The sequence below is a fragment of the Hesperophylax consimilis genome, chromosome 7, assembly GCF_061612785.1.
Source record: "Hesperophylax consimilis isolate HC1 chromosome 7, BYU_Hcon_1.0, whole genome shotgun sequence".
Lineage (NCBI taxonomy): Eukaryota > Metazoa > Arthropoda > Insecta > Trichoptera > Limnephilidae > Hesperophylax > Hesperophylax consimilis.
This window is the reverse complement of record NC_142842.1, coordinates 22,643,287-22,655,540: the sequence shown is the minus strand read 5'-3', so window position 1 is coordinate 22,655,540 and position 12,254 is coordinate 22,643,287. Positions and strand designations below refer to the sequence as shown.

The following is a 12,254-nucleotide window of genomic DNA, read 5'->3' as shown; positions in this document are numbered from 1 at the left end:
ACAGATGGTGAAAAAAATGCTCCCTTAATGAGCGACATTTCTAATAACGAGTGATGCAGAAAGGGCAATTCCCATCTTCACGTCACTAACTTGTGAGCCGGGATTTCCGCGCCAGTATGTCAGTCTTTAATTAGTACTCGTTCCGCTAGCACCTTAGTGTCGCATGTGATCATACATTTTACCAAACTTGTGTTCAGACATTATTTAAACCCTTGTAAAAATGTACCTGAAGAAAAGACCAAAAGAAGACAGCCATAAGAAATAAAATGTAAAATCATTGAAAAGTGAGAACAAGGTATGAGCGTGGCTGAACATGTTCAATCGGTCTACATCAACGATTTGCACTATCCTCAAGAGTAAGGATAAAATTAAGAAGATAGATGCTATGATAGATGCAACACCACTCCGTTACTCCAGCCTATGAACCAGCAGGTTATTTCTAACTTTAAGAAACTCTCCGCTATAACACTCTTCGGGCGTTGTTTTGAGGTGACCCTGACACTCTCTGAGGTTTTGGAAAGATCACTTTCACATTGTTACTTGCTTCGAGATGATTGACAAGGCGTGGGGAAGGGGTTACCACGAGGATCCTCACTTCTGCTTGGAAAAAGCTTTAGCCAAAGAGCGTAGTCAAATGTAATTTTGAGGGGTTTGAAACAGTACCTGTGGAGTCTACAGTCAACGAGATTGTGTCTTTGGCCCATACCATGGTACTGGAGGTGGATAACAACGACAGCGACCGCGGAAGTGGGGGGCAGAGGGGGCCAAATGCCCCCCTAAAATCAAATGGGGGGGGGGCCGCGCCCCCTCCAGTTTTACTACCTGGGTAAAGAAGGATTATCCGTGCTGGTAAAGATTATCTGTATCCTTCACAGTGCTTTTTTTCATAAATGAAAAAGTATCGAATTAGGCGTTCACGCAACTGATTTTGATATTGACTCACTAGGACTGCAAATGAAGATAGCTAAGAAAGCAATACTCCCGTGAAGACTCTCCGAGAGTACGCAAGAGAACTGGCTAATCTACCTAAAGTTTCAAGAGAAATGATTCATGAAGTAGAAAAGTTATTAGTCTTGCTCCTCACCGTGCCAGCTACGTCTACGTCGTGTGAAAGGTCTCTGAGTGCCCTCCGACGCATCGGAACATTCCTCCGACTACCAATGAAGCAGAGAAGACTTACTTATTTAGCAATATTGCACATGCATAAGACGGAAACATTTAGTTTAGATTTAAATTAAATTCTTAGGGAATTTGCTTCAAAGACGGCTGAGAGATGCAACGTTTTTGGTATAGTTCAATGAATGCAATAAAGCAATATTTCAAAAAAAAAGTTTTTTTTTCACTGAACCTGTTATTTGTTTGACCTAGTCATCTCCGTTTTGTCTTATTTATAACTAGTTAATTGACTGGAGAGGAGACTGAAGGAAGAGGGTGACTAAACAAGTTTGCCCCCCCGTCATAGAGTACTTCCGCGGTCCCTGAACAACGATATTGATGAGCTTGTGGAAGTGCACAGTCAAGAGCTAACCACCGGAGAGCTTGTGGAGTTGCATTGTGTTTCACAGCAAGAAGTTATGGAGGAGAGTTTGTTATTGGATGAGGAGGAAGTAGCAGAACAACAATCTTCTGGCGCAATAAGAGAAATGCTGAAAGCATGGGAAACTGTTGCATCGTACATTGGGAAGCATCACCTAATAAGGAGGTGGCTATACATTCTACAAAATTATAGTATTTTACATTGATTTATACAGGAAAAGGCATATTTATACAGGCTTAATGAAACAAGTAGTTCACATAACAAGTAAGATTCAGGAACAAATTAAGCTCGTTATGAGAGGTTCCACTGTACCTGTATAATTTTCAAATACATGGCAGTTTAAAGCAAAATCCATTTTCTCAAACAGGACCCTATTTTCACTCGCTTGAAGAGTGTGAATGTTAAACAAGAAGTAATCATCATTAAAAAAATATTTTATTGAATAAAAAATTTAACAAATAGTAAAGTGTATGCAACAAGTTTTTGGTGAAGATTTACCTAAAGTTAATAATTACAAAGGTAAGTATGAAGAAAATTAACACTGAGGAATCAATCAGAATCACCGAGAAGTGCGGCAAATTATGTTCTGAACCACAGTTTCCTCATCGGAATCATCTTCAGTTTTGGAATGGTCGGAGGATTCCTCGGACTCCGATCTGTAGGCCGACTGTCCTCGGTGGGTTTCCTCCGCATCGCTCTTGGGGGCCAGGATGGTCTGGATCCGATCCAATTCCGGTGAAGTTTCCCAGAGTTCTAGAACAAAGAATTCAAAGCTTTCTTTAACCTCATTTATGCAGCTATCGCATATGCGATCCATCAGCGGTATCCCCGTAAGTGGATATCACACATATTATTGTGGTCCGTGAAGAAATAAATTATGTCAAAATGTGCTGCATAATCGAATATCACATTGCATTGAAGAGTGAACATGGATTTATAAAACCGTTTACATTGTTTTTTTTTATATTAACTCCACACAGGAGTCCCTGAAGAAAATAATTTCCCTCAGGGCCTATGGCATCTTTGGGGATGCTGTGTGGAGGGTCTTTTTGTGGAGAGGAAGGAGTGAACATGGGTTTTGAAGAGTCCCATGTTGTAGGAGGGAGGAAACACAGAGGCCGGCAGTTCGTTCCACAGCCGAGCTGTTGAACTTAAGAACGAATCGTAGAAGCGACCCGTTCTCATGTGACAAATGTCAACCGTGTACAAATGTTGGGCGCGCGTTTGGCGTGTATCCCGACTAGGCACCGGTGCCGAAGGGATCAATGATGCTAGTTCCTCAGAGCATCCTCCATTGTAATACCAATAGAACAAGGACAGCATACCTACCTGACGCCTGTGCTCTAAAGATTGCAGACCGTTTGTTAAGATTGGGGAATCTATCAAACAGACCGCCCGTTTTTGCACAGAGTCAAGGGTTTTTTTCAGGTATTTAGGGGCTCCGGACCAGAGATGGCTACCAAATTCGACAGTAGGGCGCACTTTGTGTCATATACTCTTCATAGCTATAAATAAAATTTGATATCTAGTGTATCTATTCTAAAACTACTATAATAATATTCTATTACCGACGTACTAATTTGGTCTTCACAACATTGAGACATAACAAGCAAAAGCTTCCTTAACATTTACGAGGAGTTCATTGAACATTTTAAAACCTTTATAATAAATATTGTTTTGTATTGCTGATAAATTTGTCTTAGGAAGCCTAAAATCTGTGCCGCTTCTCGTGGGATAGCCACGGACTGTACTATTACATAATACTAACACTATTTAACATGTAATCTGGTAAAATTTTATTTTTTATATTATATATAAATACTAGGGTGTCTCACTGGCTCCAGACGGTTGGTAGAATTTGACTCTTTTATAATTAAGTATAATGAATGACAGTAAAGCCTTATACTGTTCATCATAAATGTTTAGATAAAAAAAAGGAAATAATAAATAAAGGACGTTGGCCGGTTGGGTATTGTGATGTCTTATCCAAAATAATAAACGCAACCTCGGGCGTTCCTCAGGGTTCCCATCTTGGTCCGCTTTTCTTTAATATATACTTAAACGACATAGGCTCATGTTTCCAACACTCAAAATTTTTAATGTTTGCAGATGACATGAAAATTTATAAAACGGTCATCTCTTTATCGGACTGTAGAGAGCTACAAAGTGACTTAGATAGGCTCTGCAACTACTGCACAGCTAATTATTTGGACCTCAATGTTTCAAAATGCCACACTATGTCCTTCACCAGAAACAAGCATATAATTAACTTTCCCTATTCACTCCGCGATGAACCCGTGATCTCAAAAACCGAATGTAAGGACCTTGGAGTCTACGTAGATAGTAGAACTTATATTTAATACGCACATTTCTTCAATCACTGCTAGATCTTACAAAATGTTAGGTTTCATACTGCGTCTGAGTAAATTATTTAAAAATCCACGTACGCTAGTAATGCTTTATTCCTCACTAGTCAGAAGTACACTGGAATATGCATCGCCTGTCTGGAATCCCAAATACACTTACTATGTCAATAATATAGAGCGCATACAAAATAAATTTATTAAGTACCTAGGTTATAAATACAACAATAATTATATCTGCACTCTCCAATCCCTGAAATCCAGGCGAACGGTAGCTGATATGACATTTCTCCATAAAATAATACACAACGAAATAGACTGCTCAGAACTTCTATCCCAAATAAATTTTAACACCCCATCTAAAAGAACTCGACACACCAACCTTTTTTACACAACTAGTAATAATACAAACGCTGCAGCCAATTCCCCTATTTCTCGCATCCTTCAAACATTCAACTCAATTCAAACAAGCACAAGTACCGATATATTTTTTGATTCTCTCCCTCTATTTAAGAAAAACTTTTTTAGCACACTAAATTCGCCAACATAACACATACAACCACACACAGACACACACGCACACGTACACACACACAAACACTCACACACACCTCTCTCCTTCCCCAGCACACTAATTAACTTAACTTAAAAATGTAACTTAACCGTAAATGTATAATATACCTCCTATGTATATATGTCAGCGACATGTCATTGGTACCAATTATTATACTAACTTTTATAACTTTGTAACTATTGTCATCTATGTAATTATGTACTGTTTGTTTCTGCAATAAACAAAAATAAAAATAAAATAAAATGTCCTGTAAGCGCAGGTGATACGCAGTGATACCTGAAGGGGCCTTGTTGATTCGATGGGACCCCAACCCCAATAGGACCAGGGGAAGATGCATAACAGTTTTGTACTCACCTTTCTTTTTGCAATAACTGGGTGGCACGAAACTGAAGGGAATTGTTCCGTCAAGAACCATCCTAAGTATAGCGTTAGCCGCCCGGTACAAGTCAGGTCGAGCTGCCTTGGCCGTGAAGAATCCATTTCTGATAGCCCACGCCTCGCAGATATCCATGGCCGACCACTCCAGTTCATCGCTGGGGTGTTTAATGTTCAGCAGCTTGATCAGATTAACTCGCTCCGCTAAAAACTTAATACTTGTGTATGGCTCTCTGAGCTGGGCAATCGGGAAACTTCCCATCAGGACTTGAGCTGTTTTCGGAACTTTAGACGGAAACACAAGACCGGGACAATCGCATAACCTCACATTGCTAGTTAAAAATATTGTCTGGAAATGTTTTGTGTGTCCGGGAGTCTTTGAAACAGAAACGACTTTATTTCCCATCAAGGCGTTAATAATGGACGACTTTCCGACGTTCGGTTGCCCAACACAACCAATGGTAAGTATTCCATTTTTATATCGTTCGTGGTCGTAATATGCCGCGTCGACTGTTTTGCTGATGGTTTCTTCGATCTCGACATCATCAAATTCTTTGTCAGCCTCTTCGGCAATTTTGTTTTTCCACAATGTTAGGTCGACGTGTTCTCCCACAATCTTTTGGCATGCCTCATAGAGTTGCTGCGCTCCTTCAGCCGACATGCGCAGCTTTCCCTTCCTTCTTCGCCTCTGGAGCCCTAAAAGAAAAGAATACATTAAAAACCTAAGATGTAAGCAGTGCTTGCCTACCACGCTTTCAGTCCGGTTTGAAATTGCATTGTCACATTATTAACACCTCTACATGTTTCTGTGCCTGTGGGTGAAATTCACCATCGTAGAATGCAAGTATTAAATTGAATGCACTCATTCTTTCGGTGTGATGCGACAACAAACGGGGAGAAACGCCGCTTGCGGTTGTTTTAGTTTTTTCCCGTAATTCGTTGCTCTGTCATAGCACGATCAAGGTATGCTCCGGTTGTGTGGACAAACTCTTGATTAATCTTGTTTTAATAATTATTTTTAAATGAAACGATAAAAGTGGGGTGATTACAATGTGTAGTAAAATGTAATTTTTTTTTATTCATTTACTCTAATTTTAGTTACTAGATAAAAAAAAAGTATTGTGAACCATTTTTAAAAACTTTTTATGTTTGCATTAAAAATGATATGTTTATTTCTAACTAGCTATATCCCGCCACACGTTTAGGTAATAGCGTAATAGCACTTGTTGTTTTACATTTAACAGATGGCACTGTTTTTATAAAAGCATGTTTTTATCTGTCACAGGTGACAAAAAACATGGTTTCAAGCAGAACCTGCCACAGGTGACATCTATATAATATAGGTATATAAAAACACAAGCGTATTTTAATGCAACGTTGTGTCAAAATTTCAAAGCAATCGGTTAAGGCGATGCACTACGTAGTAATGCAAAATCATATGTTTTTGGTTTGAAAATTTAGTCGCCTGGAAATGTTTCAGATGCTTTAATTAAATACTGCGAGTAGAATACATCTTGGCCTTTGAAATAATCGAGTATTTTTTAGATAAGTCTTTATAAGCCCAGAAAAAAATAATGTATAAGGCCTATGAAAACTGCTTTAAAGTTCAAAATCTCCTACTTACGAACCCATTTTCGGTTATGATTTTATTGTAGAATGGGGCAAATTAAGTTATTTATAAAATGATCGGAAAAAAATTAAATATTTATCCCTGAACATCCACAAAATAAAATAAAAGGCACTTTTTGGCCATGTTTTTTTCTTGCATAAATCAAAACAGGCGGATGGTGTTAAGCGGGAATTTAAACCTTATCGTCATCTACGTAAGCGGTGTTATTGATAGCGGTTCGATTTAAAATATTACACGACGTATGGCATCGCCTTAAGACCTTTCGGAGATTTAAGATTTTGAACAAATGAACATTTACATTTTTATTTATATAGATATTAAAACCTTGAAGTGTATTTCATCACCTATCAAAAAAAATTGTTTTAAGATATGTTCAGAAATTTCCATTTCTTTGGATTTTATTGCAAACCTGAATATGTACACACAAATTCTGACAGAATATGCCAGAGACCTGAATGGTTAATCATTGATGAAGTAATGTAGTATTTTCTTCTTCAATTATTAAACATTGATGGGTAAAACCTTCAAAAGTTATTCCAATAAATGAAATGCATTCTATTTACCTGCTTTATTTTCACTCTGTCCATAGAGGTTGTAACCCGGGAAGGAGGTAAAGAGGATAATGTGCAATTGAGGATACCTCTCCTTGAAGTGGTGCATCCAGGCTAGAACCACGGAGGGAGGAGCCAAATCTATCTTATTCAGGATCAACAAGATCTCCTTCTTTTCTTTTATTATGTAGTCATAAATCATCGGTGGAAATAACAAGTTCTGAAAATCAATTTAATTTTATGACTAATAAGATTTTTCCAAATGATAATAAATATATGATGTTTTGTCTTTGGAATTGATTGGGTGTGTCAAAATATATAATTTGAACGTACAGGGAATCTAATATCAACTATAACAAGCAGGATATCCGACATCTCCATGACTCTCCAAAGCTGCCTCCAAGTTTCCAAGTTCTCCTCATAATGACTCAAGGAATCATCTCCAAACTTCTTCTCTAGATCGTTCACATATTCCTGAAAGCAAATATATTTTATTTAAGAGATTTATTATTTGGATTAACGGCCCTCGACACAACCAAACAAATTTTACGGTTCGAAAATGCACCTCAGCGGCGTATTTTGAAACTGTATATGAGGCCAACTCTGTATGGTTTCGAAATTGAAATTAATGAATTTTTAGAAAGTATACACGATTTGTGCCTACTAATTACGCCTAACCCACGGTTAGTGGGTGTGAATTTGAATCTATACCAAGCCAAAATGCACCCACAGTGTACTGACAGATAACCGACACGAATATATTTATACATCTGTAATCTCTGTAGTATATTGGTGTAAAACTGTTTTATGGAGAATGAAAAATAAATAAATAAATTATGAAGTACTTAATTATTGAAGACAATATTAGCGATTCTTAAAACGAAAATCAGAAAAAGATACGGTCACATCTAGGACTCGAACCCAGGTCCCTTGCCTTGCCGGGGCACCGCAATGGTAACCTGGGTTCGAGTCCTAGATGTGACCGTATCTTTTTCTGATTTTTCTGTTTCAGATTTTCGTTTAAGAATCACAAATATTGTCTTCAATAATCAAATATTACAATTTGAGGTTTTATTCACTAAGTTATTCCAAAAAATAAATATTAACTATTTAGCGATTATAAATTAGAAGTAAAAACACGGAAAATGTGTTTTGTGGGGAACTTTGTTTGAATCATAGAATTAGTAATATTTATAATTTCATTTTAGACAATTTTACACATACATATTTGCAACATTTGAGTGGTAGATACCCTCAATATTACCTTGGTGAAAGACCATAATGCAGAATTGAAACATTGCTTTAGCCAATTTTGGTGACCAGATCTGTAGGGCCAGTTACTTCCCATCTTCCTCTTACTCATCTCCTACTTCTCCCCATACTTTTCAGCCTCACAACATACCCCAATAATTAGAGATGCAATAGTCTCATTGGCTCCGGTTATCAGGGAGCAGTTGGGACTCTGGTGCTGTATTCACATAGTGTGAAGTGCCGTTGAATGTATTTAATGTTAATGATAAAGAACAACTCACAAGGAAGTATCTATTTTCCCGCTTTTCCAGTTCTTGGGCTCCCATGGAGTAGTCCCAGGGGGGTCGGATGGGGATCTTCATTCCTTCCGGAAACAGTTCCTCTTCACTCATCTCCAAGTTACTTTCATAGATAGGTTGCAGCTGTTCTCTGTTGTCAAATAAATATATCTAATTATCGAAAATACTATGTTTAAACAAACAAAATAGGTAAATATTCCATTCTCCGCTTCCATCTAAATATGCAAAAATAATTGAAATAACATTTTGTTTCAACTCAATTAGTACAAGAAAAAACTTTTTACATGTGCATCTACCTCTTGTTCGCCAGCATATCCTCAAGAATATTTAAAAAAATTCATTTCTCTGTACATAATTAGTTATTCTGGGAAACTATTTATCATGCACTATTTTTTATAAATACATAAACACATTATCTGGTAACAAGGTACAATTTACAAAAACATAATTTTGCAAAAAACATGTGGGTAAGTTTTGCGAATAGAGAATCAGTTGGTGGACGGTGAAAATTTAGCACCAAGAAGTTAAATTAATACACCTATATGATATTTTCCATTTTCCTTTTTTCATTTTGATACCATATGGCAGTACACAATCAATGCAAATATAATTAGGACGGTTTGTTTCGGAGAATTTGAACAATTCTTTTCAAAGTTAATTTTCAAGTTCTGTGAAAGATTTTTTCAAGTTCTGTTCTGTTCTGTCAAACAACTAGCCTATAATGATATTATAACAGAACTCGAATAGGACTTTCACAGAAACGAAAATGAAATTTGATGAATTGTTCAAATTCTCCGAAACAACCCGTCCTTAATAAGCAACTTGAATGAAAAATATGATTTAGTTTTACATGTAGAATTAATTAATCATCATTTAAAAACGATTAAAACCCTGAGACACTCAAACGCCCTGTGATTGGATGGTGGGCTCTGATAGTACTTAATTAATACCTAATGGGTTAGCCAGCCACGTGCTTAAGAATGCAGACAATTTGGTGTTAAGTTGCGCTGCGTATATTCCACACAGATCACTACTGTGGTTTACAAATTATTTCAAAAGAATTAATGTTTTTTGGAAATCTTCCCGAATATTTACATTGGGTTTTTATGTTTTTATACCGACCCGAATGGGATTGACCTTACTGTTAACCGACGAAACCGAGATATGTATGACGTCACGCGTAGCTCGTCAGATTTTGATTGTTTTGGCGGGCTTTGAAAAATGCATATTATGAAAATTATTTTAATTATGAAATTGACATTTGTAAAAAAAAAAAATAATGGCAAATTTGTACGTAAGACTACCGCTTTTAATATGCATTTAAAAAAACCTTTGATTCAAATTAATGACAATAACCTATAATTAGTAATAAAATACTTTTTTAGACCTTTCGTTTGGTTGTTTTTCCATCTCCCCAGCGTAAATAGTTATTTTTTGGGTAAAATTCTGAATTTCACTTACTTCTAAATATGCCTTAATTATTGAAATAAAACTTCACTTTAACTTAATTAGCACATGAATCAACCATTCAGGCAGGGGAGATGAAAAAATATGCACAAAATAGGTTCTTAGTGTGGGTTATTTAAATAATTTATGCGTATTTAGATTGAAGTGGTCTCATCATACAAACAAAATAAAAATATCAGAAAATTTAAACTATTATTGAAAAATTAAACTAATGCAAATTAAAGAAGTAACTTTTTCTCATACTAATTAAGGGTTAATATTTACCTAACCACCACACTTTTTATAGACAATGATTATAGAAATTACACTTACCTTTTAACTTAATTACTGCAAAACAAACCCCAGGAGGGACGGTAAAAGATGGATTAAAGTTTATTCAATCAAAGTTCGAAATTTCCCATATAAAATGATCCCCATGATGCCATTTTTGATTTTTTTAGTATATATTCGACATTTGTGATAGTTTCGTATCAATGTAAATATGCATAAATTAATTAATTAACCCAAACGAAGAACCTAATGACCTATTTTGTGCATGTAAATAGTTATTTTTGGGTTATTATTTCTGTAACTGCCGCAATTTTAAGCACAGATTATGAAAATTAAACTTTGTTTTAACAATTAGCACAAGAAACAACAATTGAATTTGCACAAAATAGGTTCTTAGTTTAGGTAAATTGAGTAATTTATGCATATTTAGTATAAAACTAAACTCTCGCAAGCGTCACTCCATGCAAAAAAGTCCTAAATTTTTTTACTTACAACTACCGTTTCCAAAATGGTGTGTCAGTTAATATTAAATAGTAGTATTTTCCATAATCATAAATGCAAAAAGTTGTTGTTTGTTGCCAGTTCAATAAAAAGTTTGTTTGATTTTTTTTTTAATGCGTATGTCGTAGGTAAAAATTTACCAGATGGTTTTATTAGGTTAATTTTGAAGTTTAATTAAATAAGTGCCTTAAAGTGCGGCGGTTGGGTCAATAATAACCAAATATATATAATAAAAATAAAAATTCAGATATAAATAAATGTTCAATTAAGATCTGATTATACCGGGCAAACTCTTTTCTTTTCTCAACTTCTTCATTTGATTCTTTGCGAAATTTCAGTGCATAACGATCTGAGTTTTTCTTCGAAGAAGTTGGCAGCTCAGACATACACATTCCCTTTGAAACCATAGTTCCTGAAAAAAGAAATGATAACGTGTTTATTGAAACTTTAGAAACAAAAAATAAACAACACAGAATTTTGTTGCGACTTACCAATGCGATCTTTAGCCTTTTTGGCTTGAAGTTGTTCCTTTTTTTGCTTGTTACTAAAAGGGACCTTTCTTCTTGAAGTCATGATGGAAGTTGATATTTAAAAAATAATATGATTGGGAAAACTTGCTACACGCTCATATTTGCTTTCTTTAAACTGAATTTACATGACATGACATCTGACAGCTGTTAATTCATGGACAAAAAAGACAAAGCATAACCAATATTTTTGAAATAATGAAATGTCAATTTCAAAAGGTACCTACCTACTAAATGGTGACCGGATAAATCATCACAATGATAATTCATCACATCTTTAAAAAGTTATATAAAGTCATGGAAAGTGATGAAACAAAAACATTATTAACTGGGTTAAGTAGGTTAGGTTATAAAAAAAAAAATTTCATCGTTTCTAATGACTTTATATCACCTTTTAAAGTGTGTTGAATTGTCACTGTGCTGAGCATCATACTCTTTGGTGCTGAGTTATCATGGAACCCTACTAAATATGTACATATTTACACATTCCTTTTGCGTTCTGGAATCCGCCTGGGCCGAATTCCCATTGGTGGATGTTTTTACTATGGATTTGCGACGTAATGTTTATTCGTACGGGCGGATTCTTTTACAATGGAGTAGTGGCGCGCTGTTTAAACTGTTGTAATATTATTAATCCAAGTGGACCTTGTTCGCCGTAATGATTCTTTGCGGGTTCACCACACATCCACAAATTAGAGAAAACCGCCAGTGCTTCCGATCATAATCACAGGTGGCGTGTAATGTCTAATGTGTAGAAGCATGAGGGTGGACGATTAAGGATGACTGTCCCATCAATGAGAGTTAATAATATATATTAATGAATACCCCTTCTCCCTAAGTACCGGTGATGTGTGGTGTACTGGGTTTGGGTGAGCCCGCTGAAGAATGAAGGCGGCCCTCATTTCAACA

General features: G+C 36.0%; 1 protein-coding gene across 1 annotated transcript; it reads right to left on the bottom strand.

The window, feature by feature from the left end:
* Positions 1-1,999: 1,999 nt before the first annotated feature.
* On the bottom strand, positions 2,000-11,518 carry Ns4 (Nucleostemin 4). Its single transcript, XM_089633832.1, has 7 exons — positions 11,310-11,518; positions 11,101-11,230; positions 8,563-8,710; positions 7,364-7,504; positions 7,043-7,250; positions 4,829-5,545; positions 2,000-2,290 (listed from the first exon to the last, which is right to left on the bottom strand). The coding sequence occupies exons 1-7, from the start codon at positions 11,389-11,391 to the stop codon at positions 2,097-2,099; spliced, it is 1,620 nt and encodes a 539-aa protein (XP_089489958.1). The 5' UTR covers positions 11,392-11,518; the 3' UTR covers positions 2,000-2,096.
* Between the last annotated feature and the right edge of the window lie 736 nt (positions 11,519-12,254).

Coding starts and splice junctions, on each gene's coding strand:
- Ns4 (XM_089633832.1), bottom strand. CDS start 11,391: ATGACTTCAAGAAGAAAGGTCCCTTTTAGTAACAAGCAAAAAAAGGAA. Junction 5,546..7,042: donor ACAGAGTGAAAATAAAGCAG/GTAAATAGAATG, acceptor CTTTTCTTTTAG/GGCTCCAGAGGCGAAGAAGG. Junction 2,291..4,828: donor CAGTTATTGCAAAAAGAAAG/GTGAGTACAAAA, acceptor TCTTTGTTCTAG/AACTCTGGGAAACTTCACCG.